This window comes from Larimichthys crocea, chromosome V (assembly GCF_000972845.2).
Source record: "Larimichthys crocea isolate SSNF chromosome V, L_crocea_2.0, whole genome shotgun sequence".
Taxonomy (NCBI): domain Eukaryota; kingdom Metazoa; phylum Chordata; class Actinopteri; family Sciaenidae; genus Larimichthys; species Larimichthys crocea.
In genome coordinates this window covers 3638105-3659161 of record NC_040015.1, presented here as the reverse complement: position 1 = coordinate 3659161, position 21057 = coordinate 3638105, and the positions used below count along the sequence as shown (strand labels likewise).

Genomic DNA, 21057 nt, shown 5'->3' with positions numbered 1-21057 from the left:
CAGGACTTTTTCATTTTCAAGCTGGTTTCTTTCCGACTGGTGACGCCTTATGTTTGAACCAGGCCTGTGAAGCGTATGTGCCTGTATCATGTGAATTAATGACTGAGTTCTTATATATTCAACATAACAACAATTATATAATATTACAAATACAATGTCTTTAACTTTAAAGTATACCTGGTATTGTAGCTATAGAATAAAATGCAACTTTATTGTCCATCCATTGGAAAAAAAATAAAATCATTCTCTGTAATTATAGATTAATATTCTAAAATCATCACAGGACACTTGTGATAACAAGTTCTACAGTTTAAGGTGATGCCTTGAACTAGAAGGACAGCCTAAAACCTTCTTAGATGTTTTGATATTTTTCATGCTGCAGAAACATTTAGGCAGATCACCCCTAACCCTGACCGTTATGTACTACATACAAAGTGTGCTACCCCTCAGTCAGTTCACGCCTACAGGGAGTCCAGCTCTTTGCAGTATGGAAACAGGACAGTACCAAAATGCTTCACGTCATTGCACCGACCTGTAACACACCCAGAGGGACGACAGGTTTTTTTTAAAGTCATCATTCGTCACCTCTGTGATGAGATGCGAGTACACAGCAACTTTTTTTTTCTGCTGATGTTGCTGGAGAGCTCTGCAGTAACAGTGAAGCTGTGTTCACGAGTTGAATGTAAAACTACTGAGAACAACAGATGTTGAGTCTGGTCAGCAAAGAGAACTTATCATTCTCATGTGCGGATGCTATTTAAGGTGGCATTCATTGTGCTCGTCATTTTAAGGTGGCATTCACTGTGTGCATCTGGAGAAGCTCTTAATACCAGTGGATTATCTGTCTTGATGTCGATGATCCATGTTCTCATGGAAGAGCATCAGTCTGTTAGTCTGTTCTCTCCCACTCTGACCACATCATATCTAAACAACATGCTGCTGATGGCAGTCAGAATGTCACATATAGTGAGAGCCGGCACTGTAAGCCTTTTGTTAAGCAGTTCTTATCTCTAGTAATGGACAATACATTGTGTTTGCTCCATAGTCACAACCTTGTCTTGATTATGTCATTCTTCTGACATTTTTATTCGTCCAGACACGGCAGCAGTGTGTTCCAGCCGCTGCAGCTGATTGCAGCCTCTCTAGACAATGCTTGTGACTCCAGCAGAAGTGCTGTAGCACGTTTCGGAAGCGGCTGTCGGAAGCCACAGCCAGTCACGCCAAGCATCTCAGAGCAGATCAAGCTGGCAGGAAGTCAGACACAGCACAGAGAATCTGGGCAGTTTTCAAAATAAAATTATGGGTTAGGGTTAGGGTTAACCCTAACTATGAAGACTACCACCTGTGGAAGAAAACACATAAATCATGAGGCAGGAACTCTGAAGAGGATCACACCAGCTGTTTACAAGTGGTGTGTGGGGGATGACCCTGTGTGACTAATGCTGATATTAAAACATGTTCTCAGGCTATCCTAATTCATGGACGTTGAACTCCAAACAACATTTCTAAATCATATAAAATGTTATTGCATGAAAGTTTTAGGTTGTAGGTTGCTTGGGTTACACTGCAGTTGCATTTAATTGGAATAAATAAATATCTGATAAAAAAACAACAACATATATTTGTATTTAAACATTTTTCAAGAGGGACCTAGGAAACTCCAAACTTTCATAATCATTGCTACTCGTCACTTTGATCATGAAGGAGACACTGCTCTATAAAATATATAGACTATGATAGAGTATAGAACGGAGCATTTATAGTATTAAGTTTAGAGAATTATGTAGATTCAAGACAAAACTGTCAGAAGAGTGGAACTGAAAGAAAAAAAAAAGGCTCAAATCTGTCTGTTACTTCAGCACCACGGACAGCAGCATGGATTCATCAATACAGTCAGGTTAGCTTCAGAGCTGTTTAAAAGATGCATTATGTCAGTATGTGCATATGGTAGAACAAGTTATTGAAATGTAGACTGAGAAGACCTAAATCAGACAATAAATAGTAGACTGGACTTTTTAACAGTAGAGCTTGTTGTAAGGTATTCCATCCAATTTGTCATTAGTGTTGAAGCGTGATATATATTATGATAAACAGGGTTTAGCTGATGTAATGATAATGACAGGGAGTGTGACAGTCCAGGATAACTCTGCAATCGAGATAAAAGTTGAGCAAACAATAGTTTTATAAAATTAACTTATTGGGTCTATGTTAGTACTTAAAGTATGTCCTAGAACTGTTTATATAAACTTCTGTTATGATTTGGTGCTACATAAATAAAATGTAATCGTTTTAATTATGTGTTAAATGACATTCTGCAGTCAAATCAGATCTCTGTATTTATATGACAGCAGAATAGTCAGAAAATAATGTTCTTTGTTTTATTATTTATATATAATGTCAATAGTAACGGACCAAGAATAGATCCCTGTGGCATCCCATTACTGGTTTTAACAGGGCTTGACATCCTAATAACAGTCTGAGTTAATTGTTTTGTCACTGTAACTGATTTTTCCTGTGGGTTCGACCACCTGACCATTCTCTCTCATCTCAATGATTCATTCATGGTTTTGATTATGAGGCTCTTAACGTAGCAGTGAACAGCTTGCCCTTTTCTGCTTGTAGCTGGAAACCACAGTGTTAACAGAAATAGGTGATAACTAGCTTTATGATAGTGTACTGATACTATACTATTATTAAGGATCACTAATATTAGTTTTAGTGAAGAAACCCACAGAGAGGCAGAGGCATCCCGACATGGAGGCTGGCTACTAGCCACCCTCTTTTTGGCAAGCCAACTTTTTTTCTCATCATGGACAAACTCTAAAACAATCGACTTCAATACGACACGCAACATTCTGCCAACAATGTTATGTGTGTTGCTTCACTTTAAACCTGGATCTGTCTGCTTTCTGTCTGCCTCTTTGCCTCCAGCACTACCCTGGTGCAATAAATGCTGCCTCAAGTGAGCAAGTTCAATTAAACACAGAAAAGTATTAGCTTGTACCTATAATGATTCTGACAGCATTGGGGGGCGGGGTCCTTGGTTCCCATGTGGAGATTAGCCCAATGTAAACACGATGTTGTATTAAAGCATCTTTTCACAAACGTTACAATATTGGCAACAACTTCCAGTCTGTGTCCAGATGTTTTACTCTTGCTTTCTAAAAAATCGTGCACTGTACACTGTAAGTGTATATTAGTAATTTAGAAGGGTGTGTTTCAGTAGCAGTCAGTGCTGATCCAGCATGTTGTAGCCCCTCACAACACTTTGTCTTTGACAGCAGTAGATTATTGACTCCTCAGAACATGTACTGTATCCCCACAGGAACATCCACCTCCCTGATATGCTTTCACCAGCAGCTGCTACAGGTTTCTCCTGGTGACTGGTCTTGGTGACTGCCAATATATAACATAATGAACTAATGAACTGATCCCTCTGATTTTCAAGTATGATCATTATTCTTAAAATATTATTTTTCCTTGACACTGTCACCAAGAGCTTGCCGTGGTGGGAATTGTTGGGTCTCTGTAAATAATATTAGAGTGCAGTCTATACCTACTCTATGGTAAGCATCATGTCTGTTATGATTTGGTGCTATATAAATAAAATTTTATTTAAAAAATGTAACGGTAATGATACTCTGGGACATCTAGCTTGCATGGCTAGCTTGGCATGGTCCCACTGAAACATTGTACTGTAAACACATGATACTAAGTTCTTTCACTGCGCTGGCTAATACATTTTGTCATTTCAATTAAAAAAAAACTAACTCTGCTGGATGTAGTGGAACCTCTGCAACATGTAAAAATGAATCACTTTCTTATTTTGGAAAGTTTTTTTCAGAATCAAAGGTTAAATTACTTTTATATTCTATTAATTTGATTCTGAGCTAGAACATGGCAGAAATGTGTATGTTTAGCTTATTATACATTAACGAAAACATACTTATGGATATTATATTTTGTGTCTGCCTTATTCTGTAAATTGAGCCTCCTAAATCTGACACACTGAACCTTCATGTTCATGTCATGCCTTCACAGTCATCATCACACACGCTTCAATATTTGAACAAGGCGGCCATCGTTCTTTAGTATGCTTAGCAGTTTTTAGTTTTGTGGAGAGGATATGAAAGGAATGATTTAATGATATGCTTACAAAGAACATTTTGCACTCAAATATGAAACTTGAAATATTTACTAACTAGATATAGCAGCAGTACCTTCTTGTGTTTGTATGCAGAAAGCTGTCTCTTCAGTCTGGTCATCAGATAAAGGCCGTCTGCCTGGCTGACTGATAGTCATGCACTGCCATGAGAATAATGAGGCTAATTTACGCAGCAGATGACTGATAACTCTCAACAACCTTTGTGGAGGAGGCGAGAATGCATCAATATCACACACACTTTTAATTAGGATTGGTGGCTGCCAACAGTAACACATGTGAACAGTCCACTAAAATAAGGTCAAACTGCTCCTCTTTGGAAGAAATGGTGTGTGTTTTGTGGGCAAGTTTTTCCTCACTGGAACCGAGGGTCTAAGGACAGAGGGTGTCACTCCCTGTACAGATTGTAAAGCCCTCAGAGGCAAATGTACTTTGTGACTTTGGGCTATACAAATAAAATTTGATTAGATTTGTCACATATTGTCTTCATTACAATGAAGGCCCACATGTATTTTGTGTGAACTGGACCTCGCTGCCTTTGTCATGTTTTCTGGTAAATCTGGGGTGTTTGGAACCTGTGGACAGTTTTCTTTTCACACTGATGGATACGTGGCAGTACAATTAATACAGCAATACTGCCATAGTTGACTGACTCAAAGGTCCAGTGTGTAAGATTTATGGAATCTATTGGCTAACTAACGTTTTATTCCCTTAAGCTTCTCTAAATATTGTTTGTAGTTTGATCTCAGTGGTTGGTTTAATAGTTTTGGGTCCCTCTGCAAACTCAGTTATTGGATTTTCACGGTACCATAGTTTTACTCTAAGAATGTTGGTGTTGTTGGCAGTGGTATTATAATAATAATAATAATAATAATAATAATAATAATAATAATACAACTCTTAAACTGGTTAAAGGGATAGCTCTTTTTTTTGTTTTTTTCTTTAGGGGTTTGTATGGTGGACTTTGCTTAGCGTCAGTATGTTTGAGTTTGGGACAGCAGACAGAAGTCCTAACAGAAATAGAGGTATGCACTGAAGTGGACAGGGTCACGCAGAACACCTGGAAAAAAATAATCAGTGTCAGTCTACGTGTAGGACTATATATAGAATATTTTCACCACTTTACCTGTTAGACAGCCCTTTTCCTTTTACACTAGCCATAAAAATGTTCTTAATATAGTGTACTCCTCTGTCTGCTTCTGCAAACTGACCACTGTCTACTGCAAGTTACACACAGACTGTGGATAAGGACCTCATACAACTACCAAGAAACCTGAATTAGTTCTACTACTTTAAGTTTCTTTATTTTCTTGACAGACTGCTGGTTAATTATACATAATTTTTTATTTGTTGATCATATTTACAAGGTACTTGTACTTTCTCTGAATATTTACTTCATATTTCTACTCTACTACATCTGCAGATTAATATATTTTTTTAACACTAAGATACACATATACATTGAACTGATTAACGTGCCTGGCAGTGTGAAGTAACATTAAAACAACAGGAGTGACACCTCTTTCTTTCTGATGACTTCTCTTCTCTCAGGGTGCCTTCTTGATTTATGAAATGTGTTTTTTCGGTTGTACACATACTGTACGTGTCACGTGTCATCTTTACAGTTTCCAGGATGTGTGCTGTTGTATTAGCTGTAGTGAAATCAGTGCTGACAGACTTGTTGTAACTCTCTGAATCTCGTCTTTCCTGACAGTGATGGAACCGAGAGTGGCCGGCGGATCCCTTGTCAGCTCTGTTTCACAGTGGACAACATGAAGGAGGAAAATCTACTCGCCCTGATAGCCAGAGAAGTCCATTCCATCAGACCGAACTCCACGAGTCTTGATAGCATCTGTTCTGAAGTGTAAAAAAAAACACATTAAAACCTCCGAACCCTCCTCCTCCTCTGTCCCTCTGTCGGTCCTCTCTTTAACCCTTTAGAGGAAGACATTTCCTCCATTCCAACTGGACAATTCACTCATGTGATCGACCTTAAGACTGTTAACCACAACGACTGTTCTCCCACTGCTGCCCTTCCCCCTTTTAAAAAACATATTTTTATAAGAAATATTTATCTTAATATATACATTATTATATACATATTGTGGATAAATTGTGGATCGTTTCAGTTCCACTTAAGCACTCTAAAGATTTACATCCTATTGATTTCCCCTCACACACCTTGTTGGATTAATACATTTTTTCGCAGCTATGGATCTTGTAGGTTTTTCTATCAGGCTGCAAATGTTCCTCAGCACATGTCTGGGACTGGAATTTTTAGGCACGTCAGGTCAGTGGGCACGCTACCTCCGCTGGGACGCCAGCACCCGCGGTGACCTCAGCTTCCAGTTCAAGACAGGCGCCTCGGAGGCGCTGCTGCTGTACTTCGACGATGGAGGCTACTGTGACTTTCTGCAGCTGGCGGTGGTGGAGGGCCGACTGCAGCTGCGCTTCAGCATCGACTGCGCCGAGACCACAGTGGTGTCCGACAGACGGGTGGATGACAGCCGCTGGCACTTTGCCACCCTGAGCAGGTATAACCTGCGCACTGTGCTCATACTGGACGGTCAGGCCAAAGCAGATGAGGTGCGGCCTCAGCGTCTGTTCATGAAAATAGTCAGCGACCTGTTCCTGGGTGGAGTGCCTCAGGATATCCACAGCAGTGCGCTCACACTTCCTACGGTGCGAAACATGCAGCCCTTAAGGGGCACAATTACAGACCTCAAATATGGCATCTCCCAGCCCCTGTTCCTGGGAAGCCTTAAGGTGCCCCTGGAGTCAGAAGGGTGGTGCACCGTGAACCCGTGTGAGAATGGCGGTACATGCTCAGTGGTGGATGGAGAACCGGTCTGTGACTGCTCCAAAACAGAATACAAGGGCCGCTTCTGCAGTGAAGGTAACAGCAGCTGTGTCTTACTTACTTTAAGTTTGAATTTCTTTTGGGATTCTGACCATTGAAAATGTTTGATTTATTGTAATTCCAACTGAAGCCATGATGCCAAAAATGCCTCAGAGCCCACTGCTGTTCCTGGGGGGGGGGACCAACAACTAAGGTCTGGGACCAACAACTAAATCAATCAATCAAGATGGCTTCAATAGGTGGTGTTCCACAATGAGCTGCAGCGGTGTGTCATGTGACCTTACAGAAATGTTATCATGACCTTGAGGGTTTCAGTGTTCTTTACAAGCCTTTTTAACTCTGCTCTCAGGATTGTTTCTGTTATTCCATCAGGCATTATGGGCTCTGAGGCTGTTTGACTTTGTGGGCTTTCTCGGCTTTCCAAGTGATTGCTATTATCCTTATACATGTGTGTGTGTGTGAGAGAGAGTGGTTAAAATCAGAAAGCTAATCTAAGCGCGGTTATCCAGTGAGGCGCAGGTTAATGGCATCAGTCCTGCAGGCAGTGATAAGGGCGCCTATAGAGAGAATAGGGCCTCCTGAGCCCCCTTTTTCCTCACCCAAACACAAGATGGCAGGTGTTTATATCATGTCCTTTTGTACTGACAATTTTGCCAGAGCTGTGTCTCAGTCGCTCTACAGCTGGCTGTCCCCACACCAAAACTGATTCCTATTAAAAGAAAGCCCTTTACTCATTTCCCCCCCGCCAAAATAAAAGCCACTTGGATTTCCTGCGAGTGCGGAACATTCTGCGGTAATGCCTGTTTTTCTTCTGGTAATTGGTGAACATGCAGTCAGCGCAGGAAATGGATGCAGGCACCTTGATTTTTTTTCTCTGTGCTCTGAGAGAGAGAGAGAAAAACCTCTTGTCATGCATGTAATTATTCACAATCAATGCACATTCTTTAGGCTTTCCAAAGCAGCAGCTCCAGCTGAGGAGCACACAATAATGTGACTGCTCATGAGTTAATCAATAACACTTAGATAAGAAACTCTTTTTTCCCCCTTTAATTCATTCAGATCAGGTAGTTTGTTTTAATATGTTTGTTCTGCTGTTTTTTTTTCTCTGCTCTAACTTTGACTCGTCTTTACCTCTCTGCAAATCTAGAATTTACATCCCATTTGGCCAGACTCCAAACCCCCTCTGTACGCAGACAAAAGGCCAGGGGAATCTGGAATTCAAAGATTAGCTTTTTCATCTATCTCTGGTGGCGTTTGAAATAAAGGAGCTGATGGGGTTGGGCGGGGTGTGTGGAGTGGGGCTGGGGGGGTTGGTGTTGCTGCTCAGCTGATTGACCGGGCGGCATTTTACCTGACGCAGACCGCTCAGAGGGTTCGGGCTTCAGTTCCTCTGTTTTTTAGTCGTTTTTTCCAGCACAGAACAGTGAAGACTTGCCGATGTGTAAAGTATGAAAGAAAGCGTGCGAGCACGGCTGGTGTTTTGTCACGACATCAGGTGGGTGGAGGACTGGCTGCAGCTGTGAGGAGGAGCCACACTTCCTCTATACTGACCTCTGAGCATTAGTCATACAGAGTTGTGTTTGAAGCATCACATGGTCTGAGGTCTGGTTACTAATCACCTGCTTTTATCCTGTCCATCAGTTCGTCTCTCATCAGTCCTCTGTTTCCCGTCTGCAGATTTGTTATTTTATTTAACCTGCACGATGTGTCTCATTCTTTCTCTTTATTTCTTGTTACTCTTCATGAACAACATCACAAGTCTAATTTAGCTTCATAACCTTTTGTATGTACGACACCAGAGAAGCAGAACAAGCCTTCTACTTTCACAGTAGTGTGTGTCTGCAGGCAGACGAGGCATGGCAATCCTGAAACGGGTGTGTCAGGAACAGGGCTGCAACTCATTTCTCATTATTTTGACATGTGGCCACTCAAGGAATTACAGTTTTTTTTTTGTTTTTTTTTGGCACTTCCGCATTGGCTTCGCTTCTCAGAGGTTGCAGCTTGGATTTAATCAGCTCTTTTCAGCGTCGTTGCTCCTGCTCTTCCTGCCACCACATGACACCGCACCACTGTGAAGGCCTGAAAGTCTAAAACTGTTACGAAAGTGTTCGACAGAGTGCCATACTGATGGTTTTGCTTTGCTTGGTCTCACCATTACTGGGGCTAAAAATGTCAAGTCTATCCTGAAGGTGTTGTGAATGAAAACACAACCAGAGCCACTGCAATCCAACAAAGTTCATCTTCTGCAGTGATCAAATGTGATATCAGTGTCGTCAGTACATTTTGGCAGGTGGTTATTTAAGTGGAAAGTTTGACTCCAGGAAGGCGAGTCATTGACATACAAATGCTTTGTACTCCCAGACGCATGTATATGTCCAGGAACGTTCCTGTCAGACCACACATTTCATTTTTTTTAACTCTTACTAAAAGCATTAAATTCATCCCATGTGGGGCGTGAGTCATCTATGTTCAAGCTATGTTGGGGCTGTACAGTTTGCTGCAAGCTGCGAAGAAATTTGTGGCCTTTGCTGCATCATGTGGGGCTGCTGCTTCTTTCCCCTGACACTTAACAGCCTAATATCATAGAGCAGAAGGATTTTTGACCTCAGGGCCACAAAATTATTAGGGATCATCTTCTGGGGACCATGAATATCCACAGGAAATAATGGGAAAAAATTAATAAAACACCAAAAATAAAGTTTGTAATATGGCAGACATTCATTTCATATATTTGTTACACAGGCCTTTAATTGTACACATCTATAGGCATCTCTACATACAATATCTTCTCACTCTTTGCATCCTTTGTCATTCTCTCCCCAAAACACACACACACACACACACACACACACACACACACACACACACACACACACAGTCTCACCATCCTCCAGCATCCCCGGCGCTGTGATGCGTGACTCAGTGAGGCACCGGCGACCCTTGTAGGTTGATAGGCCGCCTTTTTCCCAACCTTGATTTACAGCCTCCATGTTGGGACCAGTTCCCAGTGTTGATTTACGTCTGGCTCTCCCTATCTCGCCTGTCTGCCCGGGCTGCCTCCTGCGAGGCAGAGATAGGTGAGCAGAAGTGGGGAAGTCGAGCAGCACTGAGAGAATTTGGATTGTTGATTGTTAAGGGATAAATAACACTTAATGAGGCTGGCAGAGGCGGATAGGCTGAATACATTATGTACATGAACCTACGACTCCACGTGTATATTTCAGGATACATATGGCCAGACAAAAAATAGCTCTCAGTCTGTCTGTCTGGATTTATTTGGCAGTATATTTAGCATAAGAATTTTATATAAGCACACACTACTGCTACTAATACTACTACTCTCCTGTTAACACTTGTACTACTGTTTTCATCCATTAATTAACTCCAATCACTTCTACTTTGCCTTTTTTAGTAACCTTCAATTAAACTCAGCACTTCCTACAGATATTTCAAATTAAAAGACATAAACACAGCGGGGGTGCCGAGGCAAATGACTCTGATGACAATGGAACGTCATCCGGCAAAAGCAGTCACATGCATGCTCTTGCATATTCCTGATGGTAATGTGAATATAATGTGAATGGTGTACTTCTACTGCTGAAGATGAAATGGTTACCACCATGGTGACTTTCCAGAGTTGTTAACTCCTGTATAACAAAGCATTGTACACAGTTCTTTAAACACATTTAAATGTGTGTTCTTAGAGAAGTGTTAACATGAAGCAGATCAAACAAAGAGACATCTTAATAAAGTATGATCAGATCTGTATGAATAAATCCTGGTTCTCTGTGTAGTTCATATTAATAAAATGCTATTAACTATTTTTCTGAAAATGTAGAATTATGTTTCAGTGTTGTCCCGCAGAGAGCAGCTTCAATTATAATTTCAGACACAATTTAATGGCAGCCATGACAGACAGTTCACACTGACACTACTAATGATTGTACATTTACTTTCATTTGTGATTGACTGTGTGCACTTTGAAGTGATTGTACAAAGAAAGAGCCATTTTGGCGCAATTTCTCCAAAGTGTTGACAGCTAATAAATAGCATTAGCTTCCAGGGAACCCTAACTGGTTTAATGGAGGTGGATAAGTCAATGCTAATGGATGTCCATTAGATTTATAGGTGGAGCTATGATGTCTCAATATGAGACCACAGGACAAATTAATTTTGCAGTGCGTAATGAAAGTCAGCTGTCATTTTTCTTCAGACAGAAGAAGAAGAAACGTCATTTTAGTCTTGGTCTTTTTGTCCCTGTAAATTAGAGTGCTCTTTGTCGGGTATACTGCTGTATATGTTAGCAGTTTATTGATATCTGATTAACACCACTGCAAACGAGATGGTGAACTCCTGCTTTCTTTAATCAATGATTCATTGATGAGATCGGAAGGAGTTCAATAAGTAGAATTGATGATGTGAGGAAAAGCCAGTGACAAAGCTCCAGATTAGGCTGTTTACCTTAAAGCAGTTTAATGAACATTTAAATCCAGACCGGCACAGCCCGAACTGAATGGTAGCTTTTGTCTTTCTCTTATGATGTTATGTACAGAAATATAATAATAAGACTATTTTCTGTTATGATGAGAAATAATTTGATCCTATGATCAATGCATGTGCCTCAGGTAAATTGTTGCTAGTTAATAGGAACAAACATTGTTGAATAAAAATCTTCTTTAAAAAAAAGAATTTATTAAAGTATGGTTGTAGGTATTTATGTAGTCCACAGGTTGCTGACAGTAGATAGCTGTCAAATGGCCCTTTGCGACAGGAAGCTGAAGCCTCGCAGCCAAATTCCACCGGGCACGGATGCAATGCATTCCATGTTCTAGTCAATGTTTCAAACCCCTCCAGTCGGGTTCAGAAGTGTCCCAGAAGCGTCTCCCCACTTAGCTCCACGGAGAATACACAACAACTGTTCTATTTTTGATGGACGCCGCGAGAAGCCTGTGTCAATCTGCACAGAGCAGCTTCAGCTAGCAGACACACGAACGACATAGAGATTTTCAAAATAAAACACCCTGTGCAAGCTTTTGATGGTGAAGACAGCGCTGACTGCTTAGCATATTTGCATGCAAGTCTATCCACATAAATGTGTGGCGGGCTAAATGTTTCTGAAGCACTCCTGGTGGGGTTTGAGGTCGTGTGGAGATCGGACCAAAACAGCATCATGGCACCATGGCTGTGGCATGGTGAGGAAAAACAGTGGTTTTACACTGCAGAACATGGGAGTCGCTGCTCTATCACTGCCTCGATCTACAGCAAGTAATGCCAAAGTCACACAACACAACACAAAGTAACTAACCGGCACCTATCCCGGTGTAACCCCACTTCCTTAAAGCCAGATTTTTTAACTCCTTTCATTTTCACAGCACCTCTGTCTGTCATGCAGAAACTACCCAACAACATGACCTCTTTCAATCTGTGCTTCCCACTCTAACAAGTCTCAGCACCGTGCTGCTGTCACTCAGTCTACCAGCTGTATGCTGGTGACACCCCAACATGAGCAGATGGCCTCAGCAGCCCTCCCTGGTAGTTTCTCCAGCCGCCCGTATGTTCATATCAACATGAAACATGGCTGCTGGGGAAATCGGTCAGCAAGGAGGTTATGGCTCTTACAGTGATGATGATGAAAACAGTAATAATCAAGCACTCGGCACTGTAATGACTCAATCCTTTATCCTGTGGGAATTATGCGTGTGTGTGTGTGTGTGTATGTATGTACTTTCCATGTACTGGTTTACCTTCCATGTTAATAACATGCAGAAAACAATCAGTTTTAAGCCGGCAGTGATGAAAGAAGGCAGTATTTGAAATTCCTCATTAATCGCCACGCTCTCCCACTTTATCCAACACATCATGAATCATCCCTTTAAGTAATCCACTTTGAGCTCTAATCCCCCCCGCTATCCTCACCTCACCTTTGGGGTATTGAATTAAAAAAGAGTCATACTCTCATACCCTACTACTCATATCCTACATTATGTGTCCACTGGTGAATGAATAAGTTTTGTCAAAGCGCCGGTGAGTCACCTCCTGTTTGGATTGTATTTTTAGTCTGAGGAGAGCTGGAGGACATAGATTTGTTTCACTCATGACACAGACAAAAAATGTTTCGAGCCCCCTGATACAGTAATTGGATTGAGTTAAATGCTTGCAAGCCTGCCACTGGGAATTGTACCTGTGAGTGTTTGATTGGTTTGTTGACTGGTACCTTATTAAATATGTATGTGTTTGCTTGCCTCTCTCTCTCACACACAGTCTCTGTCCACACACACACACATACACGCACAAAAGCCTCATGGCACAACACGAGGGAAGTCAGTTGTCAAAGGAAGTAGGTCAAGATAGAGAACAAAATAATGATAGAGCAGGAGGGAGGCAACTGAATACAGCTGATCATCAGCAGAGAGAGACTGAGCTTTGAATGATAGATTAGTGAGAAAGCCAAACTGGAGCAGGAGAGAGAACTGAAAGATGAATCTGTTAATCTGTTCTCTCCCTGTTCTTTTCATCCACGCTCTCTTAAGTTATTAGAAGTACGCATCCCTTCTGTCGCTCCATCATAAAGGGCATTTGGTCTGAACATGGCAACTTGACCTCAGCAGAAAAATGATAGCAAATACATTTACATTTAGGCATTCAGCCGACACTTCTATCCAAAGGGACTTACAAAAAAAGAGAAACAATCAAGGTACAGTGTGACAAGGACATGTTAGTGCAGCAATAAATACTACTCACAGAGAACCAAGGGACAGTTGTAGAGGGTGATAGATTTATCATGTCCAGTTGTTGGTAGTGTTGGAGAGGAGGTCCTCTGTGAAGACCTGGTTCTTCAGGAGGTTTTTAAAAGTGGAATATAGGAGTATATAGACATGAACATATGTTTCAAGTGTCGTGCCTTTGTCATACTTGAGAAGAGGTAAATCTGGGGTAAGTGGACTTGGTTGTAGATCCGTCAGGTCGTTTCTCTTCTCATCCAAGAGGCACCTTCAGTTCTTCAAACATTTTTATTCATAGAACCTTAATTACACTGACTTAATCCCACTCTGGACAGCATGATCCTCACATGTTGGTTGCTGCTGTGAAGAACCAATCAGAAATGATCTGAAAGAGTCCATGAATTCATGCTCAAGGATGAAGACACTATGTTGAGATAGAAATATATAAAGGAGAATGCTCTTACTAAAAAATACCTTTTGAAAAATGTTGGATACAGAGCCTGATATAGCCTGGTACAGAAAGAAATATGTGGTTGCATAGATGATTGCAGTGTTAGGAAGGAAAATTGAGGCTCAGAACTCTTGGATGAGAGGTGAAATGCCTTCATGGATCAATAACCACGTCCAGTTGCCCCAGATTTAACCCTTCTAAAGAAAGATCACCTGGAAGATTGAGAACCTTCACAAGACCGCCTTTGTCATAGTGCTGCAAGATCTCTTGGGGGAAAGGCAGAGGTGCAACAGTCAATGTACTTTGTTTCAACTACTATCACGATCTTCCCATAACCTCAAACAAGTACTTTTATTTTCTCAAACTCAGTTTAAAAGCCCAGTATATGAGTACCTGAATTTGACCATACTTTGATTGTCTTGACAATGAACATTTTTTTGCATCGACCATTAATCCTGTTAATCCTGGATTGTGCAGAATCTTCCAGTCATCCAATATTTCCAGAACATAACTCTCCCTTAAACCTCTAAAAGAAAGAAAGACAGTAGAGGAAACGTTGAAAGAAAGAAAGACGTGAATCCGAGAAATAAAATGTTATTTTCTTCACACACTGCTGCACAACCCTAAACTAATCACCATGACGACTGATTTGGTCTGATTACGACCTCAGAAGGTCTGAGAGATAGGATGGCTGTTCTCCCCCTACCTCCGGTCTTTATGATAAACTAGACCAGCCATGTCATAACTCCCCCCAGAAAAACACACATTTGTCTCTCTAATCTTGTGTATACACTGACTGACATAATGCATAGCTCTTAGCCCTAACCGTCACAACTAAACCTAAACCTGGACTATAACCTGAACCTCAAATCCCAGTCTGAATCTGCAAATAGTCCTTTGAATGCAGAAATGTTGTCACTGAAAGTTTAAAACTGAAAGACAGCAATACAGGCCTGTGTGTGTGTGTGTGTGTGTGTGTGTGTGTGTGTGTGTGTGTGCATACAGACTTAATCTGCCCTGATCTTCCATCAATAGTGTTTCTTTTCTGTTGGCATTTGAGTGTCGAGTTCAACACTATGGAAATCTCAATGAATCAACAGCTTCAGAAAGGACACAGAGGAATTGAGGCTTTAGCAGGATTATCCTAACAAGCACACACACACACACACACACACACACACACACCTACACACACATAGCAGGCTTCCTCGCCCAGATGACCATTTGACCAACTCATTCCAGCACAGCTGACACAAGTCCTTAGTTTAAACTGAATTAATATCTAATGCATATCTGATTGACTTCCATCTGCTTGTGTTCACATTAAACGCTAACATGTCCAATTAGTCTCCGCTAAGAACATTTAATGCGTCTCAAGTCAATTACCTTTTACTTCATTTTGCAGCCACTTCACCTCTGTGAGTGGCCTGACCAAATAAGGCTACATATGTTCCAATAATCAAAGAAGGCCAATGATGAATGTTGTGGAAAATTCTATTCATCAATGGTCAGTCCAGTCAGTTCAGGAAAAGTGCACAGGAGTCCAGGGTGTCTTATGCTGAAAGGTTTCTTGAGGCTCGGCCATGGAGAATGGAGGATTTATCAGTACACTGCCCTCAGGACAGTGACACAACTACTCTGTCCATTAATGTTCATTAGTCTACAGACAAGGAGATATGTTTACCATTAGTTGTCTGACATTGTTCTCTGACTCTGTAGAGGCTTCTATGTTTTGAGAGTTTGTGAGACAGTCTTATTCTCTGACCTCAGTTACCATAGTAATGACCAGAAACACAACGTTCCTAAACACATACATACAGCTGCTCTGTGTCGAGGACAGAGAAGTCAGTGTCTCCAAAACAATCTAAGGTTTAACAATGTTCCTACAGTGACCTCAATACATTTGCTTGACCCTGTGTAACCGGAGATATGCTGGAATAGAAAATTCCCTCACAAATAACACACGTAATAGCCATAATTCGTGATCATTATTCATGGTTCCCAGAAGATGAGTCCTGACTGTCTTTTTCAGTCCCCTGCCACCCCCACAGGACAAATGTGTTTTTGCTTTGGTTGAAAGTGGAGGGTGAAATTTGTAGTCTAATAACTATCTTTGTAGGAGCGTTTTTTTGACACCGGACCTTTTATCTTGTGCCTCCCTCGGGTCACAATTTCCACTTGACTACCACTAAAAAGGTGTTCCAAGAGTTTTGCTGTGGATGTTCATTGTTCCCAGGGTTAGTATGGAGTTTTATTAAACTTTAGACATTTGCCCCATTACACAGTGGGTCTAAGAAAAGCAAAATCATCAGTATGGTAACAACATTTCAGCCTCTAGGGAGTGGAAGGCTGAGCTTTGAACCTGTCTGCTTGTCATTTCTGTCCTCCCTCTGGACTTCAGCAAAGGTCACAAGTCACTTAAAGGATGAACTTCATCTTATTTTATTCTGTGTTTTCAGTTGTATTTGTATGTGTCTCTATGATTTCACAACATCACCTGCCAACGTGATGAAAAGACTAAAAGTTTGTGTGGAGGGAAGAGCTGTCTTTTTTCTCACACTGGACAGTTCTCTCTGAATGTCGTCTCAAAGGTCTGACTGATGGTTGAACTCTTCTGTGTTGTAAAGGACATACACATGGCTGTGCCCACTGCCGGCCCTCTGTATGGACCATGACGTGTATTATCATTTGCATGACAGTCAACATGCAAGAAGTAAGAGTGTTTCTAATGCTGCCTTTGTTTGCTTGTCTTCTTTGTTTCCTTCTGTTCCAGAGGTCATCAACAATATGCCAGGTGAGTCTGAATGAAACAGAAAATGACTGTTAAATATGACAACAGTTATTTGTATAGCTGCAGATTTTACAGACAGGCTAGGGCAAAACAAATATGAGCTTGCTGATTCTGCAAGGCGAAGCTGCTGGTGAACTGTTCCAGCTTCAACATAGCTTACTGAATGACTATATTGGTAATATTAAACTTTATTAATACTGATAATAATATATATTTTTTAAAACTGCTAATAAAGAAAGACCAGTAAAGTATTGTGCTAAAGCAAATATACTGTAGACGTAACAAGAAACAGGCTGTAGCTACAGTATATATACTAGATATTGACACGGTGTATATGTGCAGAATAATGTAGATTGACCATTAAATTAAAGAACTATAATTAAGCTTACGCTGCTTGTAACTGAAACACTACATTACCATGACGTAACTATGACAAAAGTGAAGACAGCATCTTGTTCACTGTAATAGATTACTAAGAAACAGATATTCTTTTCTCGCAGTTTGATTTTCAGAGAAATATTAACATAAAATCTGACAGCTGGTGAGCAACTATTAAAGCCACTGTAACTATAATATAAATAAATAGATATGAATTCAGCAGATCATATGAATTATTTGCTGTTGTTAAAGGAAAATACAAATAAATGCATATCGTTCTCTTAATATTAGTGGTTAGTTCCAGTATGTATGTTCCATTAATATACATTGGTACAGCTCAACTCTCCCACCTCGGTCAAGTGTAAAAGAGTTTTTTCTATTCTGATTTGATTAGTTGCTGTAATTAAAAATATCAGCTTTAACACCTGTTACAGCTGGACACCTGATTGAAATGTATTATAAATTAAACATTTAACACCATTTTATGAGCATGTTTTACTAAATGAGTCAGGAAATAAAATTTACAGTTGATACTGTTGCAATAATGTAGCCATCTCGAAACACAGCAGCTATCATCACATCAGCTCAGCCTCTGGGGGTGACAGCCCATGTTTAAGGCTTCTGGTGCTGCCAGCAGATATTCAGATGGATAATGGCATCCATAACGTGATGCACGAGCTTAGATTATAAACAGAAACTGCTGCAAACATCAGACATTTGATCCATTTGTTCTGAAAACATTCAGAAAGTATAGACAAGCTTTAAATCCTAAAAGTTTGCTGCTTGGCCAGTAAAAATCTCTAGCGAGCATGCCCTATGGGCGCCACAATGTGGTATAATTCAGATGACTCAGCTCATTTTATGCCAGAAAATGAAACTTTTTTGGCTTCATGCATCACTGAGGCTTTTATAAGAATGAACAGAGCCCTGCCACCAACACTGTAACTAGTTCTCTTTATAGATCCATGGCTTCCATGGTCAAAACAACGTCCCTCGCCAGTGCAGATATCTGTTAATAGAGATTAACAATGTGTCAAATGACAAATCAAACCTGCAGAGTGCTATCACCTGAATCTGCAGTTTGTTTAGCTTACTGGTTATGGTTTGAGACAGACACAATTAGAGACGAGCTAGTGAACATAGTGGAGCATGTAACAGACAGAGTTGGTAGAGATCAAAACTTAAATGTGTTCTATCACTTTTACTTCTTCTAAAGAAGCCTCCTGCTCAGGCACAGGAAGCTTTGTGTGACCTGTTAGTGTGTTCTGATGTCATGCTTTCCCCCCTCGGAAAAAACATGTATCATCACAATACCAAAGAGTATTGAAACAAGTGTTCTTCTTCACTCTGTCCCTTCCCTTTCTTTGATCCCTCTTCTTCTCAAGGCCTTGCACATATGATGGCAGAACAAGGTACGCTTCTGTTTTCCTCTTCCTCATCACATCTTTGCTTGGTTTGGGATTTCAGTGTGGTGTTGCTGTGGAATATATATGAAAGTGCATGGTTTTATATACATTGTGATCTTATTGTCCTGATTTCAGCACAAAGCCAAAACGCAGTAACTACACATTTGATCAAAGCAGCGTGAAGATGATCTGACGTGTTGACCTGATGAAGCAGGAGATCTGTTTTGAATTAAAGCTAGCCAGGGACATACCAGCATTTCGCTGTGCTAAAGCTTCATTTATCTCTGTTTACCATATAAATTAAAAATATACATTTGATAAAGCAACGTGGTAATTTATTCAAAAAATAAAGAAGAACAGAACAGGTAGGTCAAATGCAGCCATAGAGAATAAGTGCTGTCTGCTACAGTATTAACAGGTAACTAGCTTAACCTTATGTAGTGTAGAATTGCAGCACATTATTGACATAATGTGTACGTTATGTAATTATGGTAATTATGACTTAGTTTTCATTTTGTGATACATCACTACTGTTTGGTTACATGTCAAATTAAAATTGCACATAAACAAGCAAACAACCTTTTACCTCCTTTATCTTCTGTCATTTCAGCAAAATGTGTGCTTTCAACATTTAATGTCAGTGTAGCTCACCATTCTTATTTGTTTCAATATATTTTTTTGTATGATGAAAAAATAACCACAAGATATTAAAAGGAGCAGTGTGTGTGTAGATTAAGGTGGCTCTAGCAGTACAGTTGCTGATTTCAACACCTCACCTCACCCAGCCCTTCTAGAAGGAGAAACTACGGTGGTTATGAAACATGTACAAAAAAACTAACCAAAAAAAACAGTCCCTGTGTAGATGATGAAGATAACAAAAACATAATTACTCTTATTTTCAAGTGATTATACACTAAAATATACTTAGTATATTTACCTAGTATAGTATAGTATAGTATAGTATATTCTGTAAATAGAGCCTCTCTGGATATTTAAATGCAGGAGTTTATATGTAGTAAATAAGTAATAACTTATTAACTTAGCAAGTTTATATAACTAAAGATCGATATGACCAATGCTGTTCTTCCCATTATATTGATGATGCATGAATGCAGCATGAGATTCCTTTAATATATAAAGTAATATTAGAAATATATAGAGAAATAGAAATAGAAATATTTAAAGTCCAGTGTGCAACAAAAAGGCAGAATATGAAATAATGAAATGAAATCCATTAGTATGTTTTCATGAGTGTATAACCTTCTGAAAATAAGAATTCTGTTACTTCACAATGAGCCTTTTGTATCTGATGATGCTGCAGGGTGGAAGCCATGTTTACAGTAGTCCAGAAGAGACAAACAGGAAGGCTCCAGATAGGACCTTTCATGTTTCTTTGTGAATTTTGCTGCCGCCATAGTCCTCCCTTCATTCTAGGAAGGAGAGGGTGAGGTGAGGGGGTCGCCACTAAATCCTACACACTGCTCCTTTAAAACTAATAGAACAGTAGTTGGTGCTCTCTGGCTTTGTGTGTGGTTCTTTGTGTGTAGTGTTGCTGTGGCATTCAGAGGTCTTTTTATACCTGATGTGGTCGCATGTTTTAAATGTTTTGTGATGTACAGTTACATTATAGTTTCCTGCTGTACATTGATTTATCCTCATGACATGTATTCATTTAGAAAGTATACATTGATATGTTTGCTGTCTGCTAGAATTTGAACTTACGTCTCCTCTTCTTCTTCCTCCTCCTCCCTGTCCGGCTCTCTCGGCTGTGGGTCCTCTGTTCTGTCTGCGCCTCCTCCTGCTCCTCTAGCTAAAAGCAAAGGTACAGCTTTTTCGAAATCTTTCCTTTTCCGCCTCTATGAAAAGCGACGCTCGCTCTGTGAGTGTTTGAGAGCTCTAATGTGTTTACTTGTCTGTGTTCACTGTCTCTTCTGTAATGGTTTCTCACCAAGGGGGCTGGATTAAGCAAGTAATTAAGCCAACCTTAATTGAAGGAGAAAGAAAAAAAGAGTGTTGCTTTGTGTTTTCTTACTGTGTGTGTGTGTGTGTGTGCTGTAATTTGTTGTACAGTGTATACAGGGACGCTGTGAGACAGTCTTGAGGATCAGTTTTCAGAAGAAGAAGCCTCTCCACCGTGTTTCACAGTAAATCAGGGTTTCCACTCGTGGCTTACATAAACTCAGTTCACATGACAGCATTTAATTCATTGTTGCTACAGGCTGATGGAAGCCGGGACAGGACGGGATCTCTTTTGGCAAAAGAACTGACAAGCATTGTTTTAAACTCT

General features: G+C 40.4%; 1 protein-coding gene across 9 annotated transcripts in view; it reads left to right on the top strand.

The window, feature by feature from the left end:
• The window catches only part of nrxn3a (neurexin 3a), a 175328-nt gene that overhangs the window by 6406 nt on the left and 147865 nt on the right, over window positions 1-21057 (top strand). For all 9 annotated transcript variants that reach the window (XR_002042442.2, XR_002042441.2, XM_019266795.2 and 6 more), the window contains exons 2-5: window positions 5877-7058; window positions 16969-16989; window positions 18750-18776; window positions 20581-20592. Coding sequence is in view for 7 of the 9 variants with exons in the window: in XM_019266795.2 (XP_019122340.1) it covers window positions 6374-7058; window positions 16969-16989; window positions 18750-18776; window positions 20581-20592 (745 nt within the window). In the remaining 2 variants the exon portion in view is untranslated. The remainder of the gene's footprint in view (window positions 1-5876; window positions 7059-16968; window positions 16990-18749; window positions 18777-20580; window positions 20593-21057) is intronic.